The sequence below is a fragment of the Elephas maximus genome, chromosome 15, assembly GCF_024166365.1.
Source record: "Elephas maximus indicus isolate mEleMax1 chromosome 15, mEleMax1 primary haplotype, whole genome shotgun sequence".
Classification (NCBI taxonomy): Eukaryota; Metazoa; Chordata; class Mammalia; order Proboscidea; family Elephantidae; genus Elephas; species Elephas maximus.
Window position 1 is genome coordinate 46925721 of NC_064833.1, and position 18958 is coordinate 46944678.

The 18958-nt window shown below is 38.9% G+C and overlaps 1 protein-coding gene across 5 annotated transcripts in view; it reads right to left on the reverse strand.

The window, feature by feature from the left end:
• NDUFAF6 (NADH:ubiquinone oxidoreductase complex assembly factor 6) overlaps positions 1–18958 on the reverse strand; it is a 63437-nt gene that overhangs the window by 12140 nt on the left and 32339 nt on the right. The window contains exon 9 of one of the 5 annotated variants that reach the window (XM_049853977.1): positions 9237–10170. The exons of 2 other annotated variants lie outside the window; for them this stretch is intronic. In XM_049853977.1, the coding sequence (XP_049709934.1) occupies positions 10042–10170 (129 nt within the window). In that variant the 3' untranslated portion in view covers positions 9237–10041. Of the gene's footprint in view, positions 1–9236; positions 10171–10756; positions 14614–17292; positions 17662–18958 lie in introns of those variants that run through there. 2 more of the 5 variants (XM_049853978.1, XM_049853979.1) reach the window with 2 other exon arrangements.

Sequence of the window (18958 nt, forward strand, 5' to 3'; positions counted from 1 at the left end):
CTTAAATGCTAGCAAGCAGCCATCTAAGATGCATCAATTGGTCTCAACCCACCTGGATCAAAGGAGAATGAAGAACACCAAGGACACAAGGCAATCACGAGCCCAAGAGACAGAAAGGGCCACATGAACCAGAGTCTACATCATCCTAAGACCAGAAGAACTAGATGGTGCCTGTATACAACGGATGACTGCCCTGATAGGGAACGCAACAGAGAACCCCTGAGGGAGCAGGAGAGCAGTGGGATGCAGACCTGAAATTCTCATAAGACCAGACTTAATGGTCTGACTGAGACTAGAAGGACCTTGGTGGTCATGGCCCTCAGACCTTCTGTTGGCCCAGGACAGGAACCATTCCCAAACCATTCAGACATGGATTGGACTGGACAATGGGTTGGAGAGGGATGCTGGTGAGGAATGAGCTTCTTGGATCAGGTGGACACTTGAGATTATGTTGGCATCTCCTGCCTGGAGGGGAGATGAGAGGGTGGAGGGGGTTAGAAGCTGATGAAATGGACACAAAAAGAGAGAGTGAGTGGAGATTGCAGTTCATCTCATTAGGGGGAGAGTAATTGGGAGTATGTAGCAAGGTGTATATGGGTTTTTGTGTGGGAGACTGACTTGATTTGTAAACTTTCAATTAAAGCCCAACAAAAATTATTTCTAAAAAATTTAAAAATTAAGAACAGGGAGGAAAAAAGATGAAGGAAGAAGATCGAATGACTTTTTTTTCTTTAATGGTATGAGAAATTTTACCAATGACAAGAAAATGCCCTTTGCCCCTGTTCACAAGGTTTCCAAGCCCTAGGCACTCTGGACAACTGCAGAACCAACTCAGGCCTCTCGATGGCCTGTAGACTGCTCTGTAGGTAGCACAGGAGAGTGGCCTTTTAGCAAAAACCATCAGCCCACACAGCCACTCCTACCCCAATTTTCTTTTCCCTCCCCCACCCTCCTGTCTTTTCCAGGAATGTTCCATGAGCCTCAGGAGGGACCAGTACAACTGCACTGGGAAGTAGTTGCAAGAGTGATTCTTCCTCCAGTAGGAGCAAAATCTGCATCCACCTTTGACACCTGGTTTATCACCAGGACCCAGCTGAGTGGGTCCTTTCAGAACCTAAACACTCTGAGGCCCACACTGGCCTAAATTTGCCTCTGTAAACAACATAAGATTTTAGGGGCTCTGTTCATCTACTGCTCATCCACTCCTCTTTGTCTCTTGTTCTGTCTCTCTCATACACAGATACACATGTAAACACACACATCAAGGAAAATGTTGGAGTGAATAAGAACTAGCTCCCCCAGATCTACTTTAAGATGCGGGCTGCACAGGACACCAGTTCATACAGGACACTAAAGATCATGGAATAAATCAGAAATAGTTTCCATTAACTCAGGTCACAAAAGCAACTCCTTACATAACTGAAAAAATATGAATTGGTCCACTTTCACAGAAGACACCAGCTGGAGTGGGGAAAATAGTTCTTACTAGCACCAGCTCCAACCACATTAATTGAATCTTGAAAAATTATTGAAAGAATATTAATTTGGAAGGTACTAAATTATTAGTCCATTGCACTCCTTAGTTGAGCCCTGGGCCCAGCATGCCACTTCCCTTGTTTATTATGGTTCACATCTGAGCTAACCTATTAGAAAACTGGCTGGGTCAGCAGACTGAAGATCCCTATGTTATCTTCTCTGCAAGTGAGTACCTGTCCAAAACCAAGAGAATAACAACAAAACAGATGATCAGAGATGATTTAGACCTATGTCATGTGTTAAATTTGCAGTGTGATTTATCCAGGCCTCTAGAATATCCTCTCTCTTCGGTGCCTTTTCACTGTTTGAGAGAAAAAAAAAAAAAAAAAAAATTGAGAGAGCCCAAAAGAGAAATGCCTTTTTTTCTTGTTAGTTTTAGCAAAAGACAGTGAAAGAGAAGGCTGAAGGGACTAAAATTTGATCAATGCCCTAGAATACTCCACTTTAGAACAGTAATTTAAGAAAAAGGAATTATGAAAAATGATCAGATGATTTATGAAAAATGAGAAGTGACTATCCACTTCTCAAAAAGTCTTTTATTTTTAGTAAAAGGGAGTTATGAGGACATTTCTTTAAATTGTGACCTCTTCTAATTTACTTAAAATACCTTTCAGACTCCAATAGATACGAAAATTTAGTATTACGCTCAAGGTGGCTTTTCAAAGCTGATGATATTGGTACAACTGGGCAACCATTGTGGCTCTAAACCTCACAACTTGTTCCAAATTAATTCCATGTGGTCCTAAATATAAGAAATAAAAATATAAAAGTAATCAAAGAAATTGTGGGAGAAAAAAAATTTTTTATAATCTTGAAGGGGCTAAAACAAAAAAAAAATTTAAAATTATTTTTATAAACAAATTGCTGTTAAATACATGAAAAGATGGGCAAATTCACCCATAAGATAAAGGCAAATGAAAACTATACTGAGAAGGAAGGGAAGTATGCGAATCTCATGTTCCATTCCACACCGGAAATCCTTATTTACATTGGCAAACGTCGTGCCGGCTTCTCATAGACCATTGCGTGGAATGGTGGCTTAAACAACTTCCTTTGGTTATTAAAGGAAAGGTTAGCCACCAAAGGCTGGAGGCCTTAGGTACCTTTGGATTATAACTGCAAAGTAAGATAGCATACTCCCATTATGTTAAAATAAACTTCTATGGAATAAAAACTATAAGCAGTATTTTTCCAGTATCTTTTCCACATTCTATTACTAACCTAAAAAGCAGAGTATAAAATAATATATGGAATATACATTTTTGTATATTATATGTATGCCATGGGAAAAAATTAGAAGGACATGGACCAAAATATTAATGGGGTCTATCTCTTACCTGGAGAGATTATGGGTGATTTAAAAAATACTTTTCCTTTACTCTTTTGTATTTATTTTTCTCCCCCAAGGTTTCTACAATGAATACATGATACTTGTGTAAGAAGAAAACAAACATACTAATTATTTCTTCAAAAAATGACCCCTGGGAAAGACTGTATTATATGCATCCCCAAACCAAGATTCAAACAGATCTATTTCTAAAAACCACAGGGAATAGCTTACAAGAAAGGGCTGGAAGTGGTGTCTTCCTGCTAATTAAAGGGGTAAATTTCTCAACTTACTAGTCAATTTGAAAAAAATTAGATAAAACAACTGCAACCATAAATATGGGATATAGTGAAATGGCCTCCCAAATTATTAATGTTGAGTTCCCAAAGAATCTTTGTATTGCCTATAAAAGAGATCTTGTAGTTTGAAAAAGCTTTTGAACTTGCTCTCTGAGAAATTCATTATGTAGGCCTGTGTTTAAATGCACAGGGTATTATTATATAACTAAGCAGCTGGTAAGATTAATCGTGATTAAAAATAAAAGGGAAAACACACAGTACACCAAGGCAGGGCTGTTTAATGAGAAAAGGGTGACTCAAAGGAAAACAGTATTTGTGCAGTGGAATAAAGTCAACCCACAGGCTTATCAAATAGCAATAAAGACCTTCTATTTCTTATCTGATTCAAAAGGCACTGCTTATCCAAAGATAGCATTACTCTAAAAATAATGTAAATAATATTCATGACCATATATACCAAATATGTGTTATAGACCATTTGGAGACAAGTAGTTATTTTCAAATCTCACATCATTTTTAATATCCAAACACTTCAGTGTGGTATGCTATGACCTATTTATCTTTCCAGCCCTCTCTTCCTTCCTCACACCCTACTTTCTAATCCCACCAAACCACCTAATTTCTTGAATCCACTATGCTTTGCCCAGCTGCCAAGTTTTTAACACATACTTCCAATTCAGCTTTCAATTATCAGCCCGACACCAATTAACAGTTCCCACATTGTACTACAGCATGGTCATTCAGACCAAAAATATTTATGGAGCAGGCTCAGGATCTACGTGGGGTGCAGTGGTGGTTCAGTGGTAGAATTCTTGCCTTCCATGCAGCAGACCCGGGTTCAGTTCCCTGCCAATTTACTCGTGTGCAGCCACTACCCATTGGTCAATGAAAGCTTGTGTATTGCTGATACTGAACAGGTTTCAGAGGAGCTTCCAGACTAAGACTGACAAGGAAGAAGGGCCTGACGATTTATTTCCAAAAATCACCCAGTGAAAACCCTATGGATCACAAAAGTCAGATCCCCAAGCAATCATGGTGATGGTGCAGGACTGGGCAGTGTCTCATTCTGTTGTGCATGGGGTTGCCTTGAGTCATGAGCCAACTCCACAGCAGCTGAAACGATCAGGATCTATTGCAGGTTCTGGGGATAAAAAGGCGAATAAAACTTTGTCTTGCACTCAAGAAACTTGGCTGAGTGAGGGAGAGACATTTAAACAATAGTTAAAATACAGTGGGCATTTAAAAAAATTTTTTTATTGTACTTTAGATGAAGGTTTACAGAATAAAGTAGTTTCTCATCAGTTAATACATACATTGTTCTGTGACACTGGTTAACAACCCCACAACATGTCAACACTCTCCCCTCTCAACTCTGGGTTCCCTATTACCAGCTTTCCTGTTCCCTCCTGTCTTCTAGTCCCTGCCCCAGGGCTGGTGCACCCCTTTAGTCTTGTTTTGTTCCATGGGCCTGTTCAATCTTTAGCTGAAGGGTGAACCTCAGGAGTGACCTCATTACTGAGCTGAAAGTGTGTCTGGGGCCATACTCTCAGGGTTTCTCCAGTCTCTGTCAGGCCAGCAAGTCTGGACTTGCTCTTTGAGCAAGAATTTTGTTCTACATTTTTCTTCAGCTTCATCCAGGACCCTCTATTGTAATCCCTGTCAGAGCAGTCAGTGGTGGTAGCCGGGCACCATCTAGTTATACTGGATTCAGTCTGGTGGAGGCCATGGTAGGTGTGGTCCATTAGTCCTTTGGACTAATCTTTCCCTTGTATCTTTAGTTTTCTTCATTCTTCCTTGCTCCAGGAAGGGGTGAGACCAATGGAGTATCCCAGATGGCCACTCACAGGCTTTTAAGACCCCAGATACTACTTCCCAAAGTAGAATGTAGAACATTTTCTTTATAAACTATGTAATGCCAATTGAGCTAGATGTTCCCTGAGACCATGGTCTTGAAAGCCCTCAGCCCAGCAATTCAGTCATACAGGGGGCATTTGAGACAAAGCATGGCTATGTTTCAAGAAGCAGTCTCAAGTTGAAGATCACTTGTTATTAATCCCGTTCTCCTAAATCAATGATGCCTGCAGACCTAATTCCGTACAAGCTGTCAGTTTGTGATTTCTGAATAATATTAACAACATGTACTGTTTACTACACGTGGGTCACTTTTAGAAGCACTTTACATGTATTACCTTATTTATTCCTCACAACAACCCTTGAAGTTGATATTATGATTTTGCCCATTTTACAAGTGAAACAACTGAGACACACGAGAGTTCCAATAACTTGCTGAGGTTACACAGCTGTTAGAATGGTGGAGCTAGGATTTGAACCCAGGCAGTCAAGCTCCATACCCCACACTTGGAAAAGGAGTACATCACAGCACTACACTCTACTGCTCTGGATATTTCTCTATGCAGCTAACACTACAGAATAAGTCACATATTTAATCATTTAATCAGCCAAATATCAATTTTTTGTCAGTGAAAAACCTCTTTTAACTAGTGTATACAGAGTTGATGAGAAAAAGTCATGTTCATCCATTTATGTCTTTCGTTGTTCCATAAATTTAATCACATTCCCTGTCTACCATGATCTTTCATCATTTGAAGGAAACTGATTTTGTGTGTGTGTGCTTTAGGTGAAAGTTTACAGCTCAATTTCTCAAAAATTTATACACATATCATTTTGTGACATTAGTTGCAATCCCCACAATGTGACAGCACACTCCCCTTTTCCACCCTGGGTTCCCTGTGTCCATTGGGCAAGTTCTTGTCCCTTCCTGCCTTCTCATGCTGCTTTTAGACAGGAACTGCCCAGGTGGTCTCGTATATCTGATTGGACTAAGAAGCACATTCCCCCATTTGTATTATTTTTTTGTTTTACGCTCCTGTCTAATCTTTGTCTGAAGAGTGGGCTTCAGAAATAATTTAAGTTCTGGGTTAACAGTGCATCCGGGGACCATAGTTTCAGGGGTTCCTCCAGTCTGTCAGACCATCGAGTCTGGTCTTTTACATGAATTTGAGTTCTGTTGTACCTTTTTCTCCAGGTCTGTCTGGGACTTTCTGTTGTGTTCCCTGTCAGGGCAGTCATTGGTGGTAGCCAAGCACCATCTAGTCCTTTTCTCAGATTGCTGGAATCTCTACTTCATTTGGTCCTTTAGTCCTCTGGGCTAGTATTTTCCTTTTCTTTGGATTGCTTCATTCTCCTTTGATCGAATGGGATATGACCAGTCGATGTATCTCAGATGATGGCTCACAAACTTTTAAGACCCCAGGTACCACTCACTAAGTTGGGATGTAGCACTTTTTCTTTGTAAACTATGTTATGCCAATTGACCTAGATGTCCCCTGAAACTATGGTCCCCCGACCCCAGCTACTCTGTCCCTCAAAATGTTTGTATGTGTCCAGTAAACTTCTTTGCTTTTCCTTTGGTCCAGTTGTGCTGACCTTCCCTGTATCGTGTATTGTGTTTCCTGAAGGGTGCTAATTTTTAACAGGCGCCCTAGTGGTGCAGTGGTTAAGAACTTGGCTGCTAACCAAAAGGTTGGCAGTTTGAATCCACCAGCCGTTTCTTGGAAACCCTATGGGGCAGTTCTATTCTGTCCTACGAGGTTGCTATGAGTCGGAATCCACTTGATGGCAATGGGTTTAATTTTTAATAAATAACTTCGCAGTTCCCCAGGAAATATTCATTTTGGAAAAAAGCAGGTAGTGTCCAAATTGTTTTCATATATTCTCACAGTCACTCTCCCAACTCCTCTCCCTCCTTCCGACCCATGTCCCATACACTTCCCAATTCTGGGTGTTATTGCTCAGTCTTCCTTACAGGTACAAACAATAGGATAATGTTTTGTTTTGCTTTCAGTAACCATCTGCAAAATGTTTACAACTTTGTGGATTGTTTCGGACAAGGTGACTAGGCCAGTGTCTTCAGAGAAGTCCTATTTATACGAGCTAAAGCAAATGCAAGGGCACCTAAGGATTTGCCGAGATGGACCAAAAATAAACTCGAAGTCTTCGATCTTAATTAAAACATTTCACTAGACCAGGGATGTGGCCACCTTTTGTTCACAAACGTCCTAAGAACTCTGGATATTACGTTCTGTTCTTTTTACTGAATTAAAGCCAAAAATTAAGTCTTGACGTAGGCCAACCATCCTGTCCCCCAGCCTTTGTGTATGCTGCTTTGTCAGCCAGGACCTCTTCCCAACAATATCTCCATCCCCTGCCCAAGCCCTGGCTCCTACCCAGCCTTTCTGACACGGCCCACAGGAAATCTCCTCTGGGAAATCTTCTTTGACCACCAAGGCTCTTAAGTACCCCTCCTATATATACCCAGTAACCAGCACTTAGTATCCATTTCAACTGCCCATTTACTTCTCTCTCTCACCTATTTGTAATTGGAATTTGTGTAATAATTAGTTTTTTACCTAATTTGTACCTGAAATACATGTAGTAATACTTATTCCTGAAAAAAAGTCATGCCCTTGAGCTTTTTAACTTGGCAGTTTATCTTACAGTCTCAAGAATGGTAAAAACATGGGCTTTGGCGTTGGACTAATGTGGATTTGGCATCGAGCTCTGGTGCTAACGGCTGTGTGATCTTGAACTTAACATCTGAGGCAGTTTTATCATTTGGAAAACGAAGACTACCTCACCGTGAAGATCAATGTATAGAAATGCACCACCCATCCAAGTTAATGCTCAATAAAATGTTAGCTGCTATTATATTTCTCGAGAGTAACTTAATTTTATTAAATACTAAAAGGAGAGAAAGAATATTGTTAATTGATTGGAACTACCTCAAACTTATTTTCTAATGATATTTGTATGTATCATATATGATATACGTAACCTTAATCTGTAACTTATACTTGTTATCTATTGCTCTTACCTAATTCAATATAAAAATACATCTTAAATGGTTTGAAAATATATTCGACTCCTTAAAAATACTCTAACAAAAGAATGGACTTAGAAACTGAAAAAGAATGTTGGCACCCTCTAAGGAAGTATCTTTTATGCCAGTAGAGGAAATTAATACTGAAGGAAATGTCTCTGAAAAGACCCCATCTTAATCTCTAGGTTAGTAACTTTAGTTCACTCAAATCTCTAAGCATCAAATTTAAAATGGCCTCAAAAGTATTCCAAAATTATTTACTTAATAGTGAACTGGCTTCTGAGCCCATAAAGAATCCAATGATCCAATTCTGTGTTTAAGCCCTTCTTTTTCAGACCCTTACACATGAACCAAGACGCTTCAGAGCTGACTGCTCCTAATTTTTATCTGGAAGACTGGCAAAAAATTCTCATGGACAAATACCTCTCTCTAATAAACTCTTCAACCCTGGATGGTTCAGAATCCCAAGAGGAAACGTGTCCTATTTCCTTGTACTTGCATTTCAAGATAAGCTAAATTGATTTCTAAAGCCACACAATTAAACAAGAAGATATTTTTTCAGCATCAGTATCCACTAACAGGGTGTACATACACAGCCTCATTGCACTCAGTCAATTGTACATTTATTACTCTACTTGCTCTAAATCAGAAGTCATTCTAGGTGCTGGGGGATGCCAAGATGAGTAACACAGTACATTCTTGCCCTCAAGCAGTTCTCAGATGAAATTTTATCTACAAAGATGTAATATTTTAAGCCATCACCAACTCAAAATTTAAGCAGGCATTAATTCATAGCTGAGACCGAAGACTTAGAGAAATCATCTACAGAGGACAAGTACACCAGAGGTGTTCGTGGGGTAGGAGATAAGATCACTGAAAAAGCAGGAAACTGTGGTGTAAACCTTGAGAGTCAGAAATTCATTCAGATTCCAGATTCACTAATTACCTACAATGTAGACAATTTTGTTTTTGCAATGCGCATATATTTTATAATAAAAAATTTTAATCATCAGAAAAAGTATTTCATAGGGTTTTAAGAAGATCAAATGAGAGCACTCATGAAAGCACACAGCACAGTGCTTACCACTGAGCTCAGTGTATACTAGTTTTTAAAAATACAGCAACTCCTTAATGAATGTGAATACAATTTTATTACTTTTTTATATTTGCTTCATGATCATAATAATAGTGAGTGACAGACAGTGAAGCTGTGGGTTTAACAAAGAGTAAATGCTTTCAAACCAGCTAAGCCTAAAGCCAAATTAAGGCTCCAGCTCTTAGCAGCCAGCTGGGTTGCCTTAAACAAGTTGTTTAAGGGATAAAAGGGATATATAAAGCCCTTAACACAATGATAGATATTCCTCAAACGGTAACTCCACCCTTCTTACCCCTAACTAAATGCGTTTGTTCATCTGTAGTTGACACCTGATGTTTGGGTGCTCAGCATGCGCTGAGTACTCTCTGCCTCACCCCCAAGGGTGATGAAGGGAGAACATTACCTCTCCAGGTCCTCTGGCAGCTGCAGCATGGGAAGCACAGCTAAAACGATGCTCCTCCTGCTGCTCTGACTTCACAGGGATGGTACAGCAGACAGTTTCTGGACTGGTGGTGCCAATGGCCTGTGGCAGAACCTTGGCAGTATCTTGGCACCCTAGTCCCAAAGCACCCAAACCCAGACCCAGTGCCGTCGATTCCGACTCATAGCGACCCTATAGGACAGAGTAGAACTGCTCCATAGAGTTTCCAAGGAGAGCCTGGAGGATTTGAACTGCCGACCCTTTGGTGAGCAGCCATAGCACTTAACCACTGCGCCACGAGGGTTTCCATACTTCTCAATTCTGAGTCTCCCAACGCCCACCCAATAAATTCCTTCTCTCTCTAATCAGAGTCGGTTCCTGCTGTATGTAAACAAGAACACTAACTACTACACTTGTAAAACTAACCATAAATTAAATTAATGCCAGTGCCATGAAATTATTTTAATATCTTTTTCTCCATGATCGAATATACAAAGATAAAGGAAGTAATGTATTCTTCTGCTGTAAAGCTGGGTGAAATATATCGAAATCCACTCGTTGAATTTTCTTTAAATAGTCTTCTAGAGCAACCTGAAAAAAGAAAAAAGGGATCGCTAGGATCATAAAATGATCAAGCCTTTACGAGAAACTAAAGAAAGATTACAAGTATCAGGTTATTCCAGTTTCCCTGATATGGGCTTCTATGTATATAAATTTTAAAAGGCAGACAGAAAATAAATATACCTATGGAGGGTTCTATTGGGCCAGTAAAAGAGTATCACAGAATTAGTACAAGAAATACCGAGCCTCTTTTCTCATAATTTATAATGTTCTGGTTAAGATGTAGATTAGAGAAATCAGTTTTCCTGGTCTTGTTACTAGATTTTGTGGAATACAAAGGAATGTTTCAACCAGGGAAAAAAGGGGGGGGGGGGGGACAGAAATGCATTGTGCCATGAAAGGGATCTCAAGTTCTTTGTTTAAAAAATTATCTTATTTTGTGAAAAAGTTTAATGAATCTCTGTTCTTAAACGGTCCCTGGAAAGTGCAAATGGTTCAGCACACTGTTGCTAACTGAAAGGCTGGTGGTCCAAAGCTACCCAGAGAGAGGCACCTCATAAAAAGGCATGGTGACCTACCTCCAAAAGGTCACAGCCATGGAACCCCTACGGAGCAACACATGGGGTCGCCATGAGTTGGAAATCCACTCAACAGCAACTGATACATTCTTGTTAGAAAACACTATTTCTAACCAGGATAAACAGTCACAGGTCACTATAAATGCCACCCTTTCCTGCCCGCATCACATAAAACATGACAAAGTTTTCATCAGGATAAGAGCAGGAAGCAAAATGCCAACAACGGGCTGTGCTCTTAATTTTTTGGATTTCAGTTATTTTTATTAACTTATTTTAATAATTTTTCTAATAAACAGGGAAGCCACTCTTTGCATTGCACAATTCTAAAAGGCACCACTCCCACCTCGGTCCACGTGTACAGCAACCCCTAGAGCTCTGCAGTGCACAACCTGTATGACCCAACACAGGGGTTGTGCTTGTAGAATCATTAGAATATACAGGTAAGCAAAAAGAAAATAAACATTATTACATTTTCTTCCAGACTTTCTTCCTACACAATTATAAACATGAGTGTACAACAAAAAAATTCAGTATCTACATTTTTTTCTAAATTTTATTTATTTTGTTGTTAACATACACAGTAAAACATGCACCAGCAGTTCAACAGTTTGTACAATACAGTGACATCGATTACATTCTTGGAGTTGGGCAACCATCCTCACCCTCCTTTTCTGAGCTGTTCTCCCTCCACTAACATAAACTCACTGTGCCCCCAAAAGTTCCTATCTAATCTTTCCAGTTGCTGTTGTCAATTTGATCCCATATAAACAGTTCTTAAGACTATAATGCACAAGGCAGATCTTTTTACTACTTAAGCTAAGATACTGTTCAGTTTTAAGATGATTTCAGAGGTTTACGGTTTAAAGATTATCTCAGGGCAATAGTTTCAGTGGTCTATCCATCCTCCATGGCTCCAAAAAGTCTATAGTCCGTGAGATTTTAAAATTCTGTTCTGCATTTTTCTCCTTCTGATCAGGGTTCTTCTGTGGAATCTTGTTCAGTAATGGTAGCCAGGCACCATTCAGTTCTGGTCTCATGGCAAAGGAGGCATTTGTCCACGGATGCAATTAACCACACATTGCATACCCTCCTCCTACTCCTGACTGTTCATCTTCCTCTGCTGCTCCAGGCGAACAGAGACCAATTGTTGTGCCTTGGATGGCCACTTGCAAGCTTTTAAGACTGCAAACACTATACAACGAACTAGGAGATAGAACAGAAGCACTAAACACATTATTTGGCCAGTTAACTGGGATGTCTCATGAAACCATGATCCTAAGCCTCTAAACGAAGGAACCCAATTCAATGAGGTGTTTGGTTGTACATAAGCAGCCTCAGAAACTGCTTTTTTTTTTTTTTGGTCATCGTAAATATGTCACACAACTTTTGCAAATTCAACTTTTTACAGGTATATAACTTATTGACAGCAATTACAATAATGGCTGTATAATGTTACCCTTAATTAATACTATTTTCCCATCACCGTTAACCCCCATCTTCCCTTTCCTCCCACCCTGTAACCACTAATAAACTTTTGTTTCTATATATTTGCCTTTTCTTATCTTTTTACATAAGTGAGGTCATACAATATTGTCCTTTTGTGATAGGCTTATTTCACTCAGCATAATGTCTTCACGCTCCATCCATACTGCAGCATGTATCAATACTTCATTTCTCCCACTGGCTGAGTAGTATTGCACTGTATGTATGTACTACATTTGGTTTATCCATTCGTCTGTTGATGGGCATTTAGGTTGTTTCCACCTTTTGGCTATTGTGAATAGTGTTGCAATGAACACTGGTGTACAAGTCTCTGCTTTCAAGTCTTTTGGGTGTACACCTAGGAGGGAAATTGCTGGGTCATATGGTATTTCTATTTTTAGTTTTTTGAGGAACCACCACAGTTTTTCACAATGGCTATACCATTTTGTACTCCCACCATCAATGGATAAGGGTTCCAATTTTCCCACATCCTTGCTAACATTTGTTATTTTTTTAATCTTAGCTATCCTAGTGGGAATGAAATGGTATCTCATTCTGGTTTTGATTTGCATCTCTCTCATGGCTAATGACGCTGAGCATCTTTTCAAGTGTTTGGTGGCCACTTGAAGGTCCTCTTTGGTGAAATGTCTACTCAAGTCCTTTGCCCATTTCATGATTGGGTTATTAGTCTTTTTGTTGTTGTCAAAGTCTTATATACATTTTGGTTATTAAATTCTTGTCAGGTATATGGTTTCTGAAGATATTTTCCAAGTCGATAGCTTGCTTTTCACTTCTTTGGTAAAGTCTTTTAATGAACAAAAGTTTTTAAATTCTATGAGGTCCCATTTATTTATTTTGTCTTTTGCTATTTGTGCTTTTGTTATTATATTAGAAATCCACTGTTGAAAGCTAGGCCTGACAACGTTGCCCTGCTTGTTCTTCTAAGAATTTATGGTTTTATTTTGCACATTTAGGTCCTTAATCCAGTTTGAATTTTAGTATGGTGTAAAGCATGGGTCCCATTTCATTTTTCTGCATGTGAAAATTCTATTTTCCTAGCACCGTTTATTAAAGAGACTCTTATTTCCCCATCCAATGGACTCAGCACCTTTGTCAAAAATTAGTAGACCACAGATATGTAGGTTTATTTATGGACTCTCAATTGTATTCCATTGGTCTCTATGTCTACTGTTATACCAGTACCAGGCTGTTTTGATTACTGTAGCTACACAGTATGTTTTAAAGTCAGAAAGTGTGAGTCCTCCTACTTTGTTCTTCTCTTTCAACATTGTTTAGCTATTTGAGGCCTCCTGTCATTCCACATAAAGTTGAGGATTGGTTTTTCTATTTCTATAAAAAAAAAAAAAAAAAAAAGCTGCTGGCACTGTTTACAACAGCAAAAAGATGGAAGCAACCAAGGTGCCCAACAACAGATGAATGGATAAATAAATTATGGTATATTCGCACAATGGCATACTATGCACTGATAAAGAACAGTGAGGAATCTGTGAAACATTTCATAACATGGAGGAACCTGGAAGGCATTATGCTCAGTGAAATTCATCAGTTGCAAAAGGACAAATATTGTATAAGACCACTATTATAAGAACTTGAGAAACAGTTTAAACTAGAAGACAACATTCTTTTGTGGTTACAAGAGGAGGGAGGGTGGTAGGGTGGGAGAGGGGTATTTGCTAATTAGTTGGTAGATAAGAACTACTTTAGGTGAAGGGAAATACAACACACAATACAGGGGAGGTCAGCACAACTGGACTAAACCATAAGCAAAGAAGTTTCCTGAATAAACTGAATGCTTCGAAGGCCAGTATAGCAGGGGCAGGGGTTTGGGGACCATGATTTCAGGGGGCATCTAAGTCAATTGGCATAATAAAATCTATTAAGAAAACATTCTGCGTCCTACTTTTGAGAGTGGCTTCTGGGGTCTTAAACGCTAGCAAGCAGCCATCTAAGATGCATCAATTGGTCTCAACCCACCTGGAGCAAAGGAGAATGAAGAACACCAAAGACACAAGGCGATTATGAGCCCAAGAGACAGAAAGGGCCACATGAACCAGAGTCTACATCATCCTGAGACCGGAACTAGATGGTGCCTGGCTACAACCCATGACTGCCCTGACAGGGAACACAAGAGAGAACCCCTGAGGGAGCAGGAGAGTAGTGGGATGCAGACCTCAAATTCTCATAAGAAGACCAGACTTAATGGTGTGACTGAGGCTGGAAGGACCCCAGTGGTCATGGCCCCCAGACCTTCTGTTGGGCCAGGGTAGGAACCATTCCCGAAGCCAACTCTTCAGACATGGATTGGACTGAACAATGGGTTGGGGAGGGATGCTGGTGAGGAGAGAGCTTCCTGGATCAGGTGCACACTTGAGACTATGTTGGGATCTCCTGCCTGGAGGGGAGATGAGAGAGTAGAGGGGGTTAGAAGCTGACGAAAAGGACACGAAAAGAGAGAGTGGAGGAAGAGAGTGGGGTGTCTCATTGGGGGAAAGTAATTGGGAATATGTAGCAAGGTGTATATGAGTTTTTGGGTGAGAGACTGACTTGATTTGTAAACTTTCACTTAAAGCCCAATAAAAATTACAAAAAAAAAAAAAAGCTGCTGGCATTTTTATCAGGAATGCATTGAGTCTATAGATCGCTTGGGGTAACACTGACATCTTAACAATATTAAGTCTTCCAATTCATGAACATGCAACGTCTTTCCATTTATTTAAGTCTTTAATCTCTTTCAGCAGTATTTTATAGTTTTCATTGTATAAGTCCTTCACTTCCTGGTTAGATTTATTTCTAAGTATTTTATTTTATTACATCCTATAGCATATGGAATTGTTTCCCTAATTTCCCTTTTGGATTTCTCATTGCCGGTGTATAGAAACCCAAGTGGTTTTTGTTTGTTGACCATGTACCCTGCAACTTTGCTAAATTCCTCTATCAGCTTTAGAACCCTTCTTGTGGATTCTTTGAGATTTCCTATATAGGGTATCATCCACGAATTGAGATAATTTTACATCTTCTTTTTCCAATCTGGGTACCTTTAATTTCTTTTTCTTGTCTTATTGCCCTGGATAGGACTTCTAATACAATATTGAATAGAAGTGGTGAGAGCGGGCACCCATGTCTTGTTCCCAAAGTATCTATTTTTTTTTTTAATTCTAAACTCATATTTATGTGCAAGAGGAGATATACTCAAGAATGTACACAGCTGCCCTGTTTTTTATAAGCAAAAAACTTGAAAACCACCGGAAGTTCTTTGATAAAAGTATAGATAAATAAATTGTGATCTGGTCACATAATGAAACATTATAGTACAGTGAAATGAATGTACTATAGCTAAACACAATAATATGGACAAATCCTACAAATATAACATTAAGTGTGTATATGTCACATAATCAGAATATAGCCCATGTTTATAAAGGTCAAAAACAAAACTAAGCAACATTTTTTTTTTTTTAATACAAAATGGAGAAAACTTTTTTAGGGGGGAAAAGAAACAAGGGAATAATAAACACAAAATTTAGGATGGCTGCCTGGTAAAGTAAAAGGTCCCTGGGGAGTGCAAATGGATGGTAGTTTTAAGTCACCCAGCTGTACTGTGAAAAAAAGGCCTGGCAAACTGTTTCCACAAAGATTATGGCCAACAAAACCTTATGTAGCAGTTCTACTCTGTAACATATGGGGTCACCATGAGTCAAAATCGACTCGATGGCAATGAGTTGGTTTGTTTTTGGTTATCTGGCAAAAGACGGCAGAGGCAGGAGGATGGGATAGGAAAACAGATAAGTAGATGCAATTTAATGGCAACATTCTATTTCTTGGGTTGAATGGTGAGTTCGTAGGTGTCTATTATGACATATATATGCATGTATACATATATGTGTGTGTATACACACACACAGATATATATATATACACACACACACACACAGGGAGCCCTGGTAGCACAACGGTTAAGTATTTGGCTGCTAACAAAAAGGTTGGTGGTTTGGACCCATCCAGTGGCTCTGTGGGAGAAAGACCTGGTGATCTGCTCCTGTACAGGTTACAGCCTACAAAACCCCATTGGGCAGTTCCACTCTGTCACATGGCACAACTGTGAGCTGGAATTGACTCAACAACACCTAACAACAACACATATAAAGGTATTTTAGTGTACTTTCTTCCACATGTTCTCTACGCACATGTAAACACATACATGAGAGTATCCACGCACAAGAAATTTTTTGGCAAAAAAGGGAGCGTAGTATTTACAACATTCTGTAAACTACTTTTATCACTTAATACATTGTGATCAACCTTCCATCTCTAAGAATTCCACTCTGTTAATTTTAATAGCTCTATAATACTCGGTTATATGGATATACCAAATTCATCAATCCTTGTAAGTTATTTCCATTGTTATTTTGCTATATATAATGACAACAAATTTTTTCTACATATCCAGACTTATTTAGTTCCTTATGCTAAATTTCTAGACTTAGAATGGCTGAATCAAAAATCATCACCTGTTTCTTTAAAGCTTTGAGTAAAAAATTGTCCTTCAAGAAATGTACACTTCTACCAACAATAAAATAGTGTCCATTTCTCCACACTCTTACCGATACAGGGCATTACCAATTTAAAAAATCTGAGGTGCCAGGTGCTTGTATATTATATGTCATTTAATCCTTGTGACACATATGTCATTTAATTCTTACGACCTCCTGGGAGAAGGGTTTTATTATAGACAAGAAACTGAGACCTAGAGTAGTTAAATAACATGCCTACCCAAGGTCACATAACCAGAAAAGGCACAGCTGGAATTTGAAACTAAGTGTTTTTTTAATCCAAATTGAGCACTCATTTATTTTACTACCCAGTGTAGCTTCAAATTACATAATTAAACAGTCTACAAATGAAAATTAATATTAAATATCCCATCAGGACAGCCAGCCAGAATGTAATTTAGCATACTAAGAGAAATTAAAATTTTTTATATAACTGGCTTATAATTTCATTTTGGGAACTCTTATTACAAAAGAAATCATTTGAAAGGTGGACCAATATTTATACAAAATAATGCCCACCATAGCACTATTAGTAATCAAGAAACATGAGAATCAATCTAAATATCAAATAAAAAAATGGTTAAAAGAACAGGCACGTGACAGCATTATTATAAAACCATTAAATACAGTCACACGTCGCTTAACGTCCACTGTCCCCTATACGTTCTGTGAAATAGGAAGTCAGGTGATTCGGACATTGTGTGAACGTGCCTAAATCGCAAGCAATAGTACTCATTGACTTTCCACCTTCCTGTTGCTTAATAACCTTTTGTTTCACTTCCAGATCGATACTTCTCCTTTGCCTCTTGCTGCTGCTATCATCAGCACTGGCTTGCTGAGTTTGGGAGCCATGATGCACTTCACGGTAATGTTTTTGAAAGAAAATTAAACTGAACGGTAACACCACAACACACAAAAGAAACGCGATACATGAGATTGGATGCTGCTGCCTGCGAGTTGAACCATACACTATTATACTGTAAACTTTTTATTTGTAAGTAGGGGAAGTTTACATTAAAATAACAATAGAAAAATAAAATAACGATAGTAAATACATAAGCTAGTAACAGGTGTTTATTATGACTATCGAGACATGTTATAGGTTACATATGTACTGTACCATTATACACCTGGCAGCGCAACTGCTTTATAGCCAAGTGACATGAGATACATGTGTTGCGTGTGGGAAGCTGCAGCATTCGCTACATCCAGTTACATCAGCTATGTCCGTCCCATTCTCCAACTGGGATTTCTGAACGCTATTATAACCTATGGGACCATGGACATACATGCAATCGAACATTGCCCAAACAGATGTTATATGGTGCATGGCTGTATTCTATTTACAATTTTTTTAATATGGTAAAATGTTTGATGAGCAGGACACTGACATATAAAGTATAATTTAAACTATATAAAAAATTTCATTAAAAAAAAAGACCAGAATGAACAGTGGTTATATCTGGATGCTGAAATTACAGCTGATTGTTATTTTCTTCTCGTAGTCTTTTTTTATATTCTTCAAATTTAAGAATGTATTGCTTATACAATTAGAAAAAATTCTATTAAAATACAGATGAAACATGACTTCAATATTGGAGCTCAAATGTACATTCACAAGTTAGAATTTGGCTCAAAAGAAAGTTTGGCCAATGGTAATATAAACTGTAAAATTCTTTGTGAACTTCTCAAAGACATTACAATTTCTGAATATGGGTTCTTAAAACCTCTTCTATGGAAAGGAATATATTATAGTCATAGACTAGTCATTTTCAAAGTTTTTAAACAGCAAAACCTTTTCTTTGAACAAAATAACAGACACCCGAAATATTAAACAAAAAAAGGCCCTGCCCAGCTGATTAATTTCCTAATGAGAGTAGACCGAGGATACCGCTTACAGCAGAAGCAGTCCCTGAAAAATCGCCACACAGTCCTCCAGCTTCTTCTGACACAGGATGGAAACAGAGCTGGGCCGCAACCCTAGAGTTTCTGATTTGGTAGGTCTGCATGGGCCGGAGATGTGCATGTCTGACAAGCTCCCATTCTGCTGGTGGCCAAGGACCACACCTGGAGAACCTCTGCTCTAAGACAGTAGTTCTCAGGCCTAGCTGTACTTTACAGTTACTGGAGGAGCTCTTAGAAAGTATCAAGGCTTGGGTCCAGCCTCTTAAGAGATTTTGATTTAAT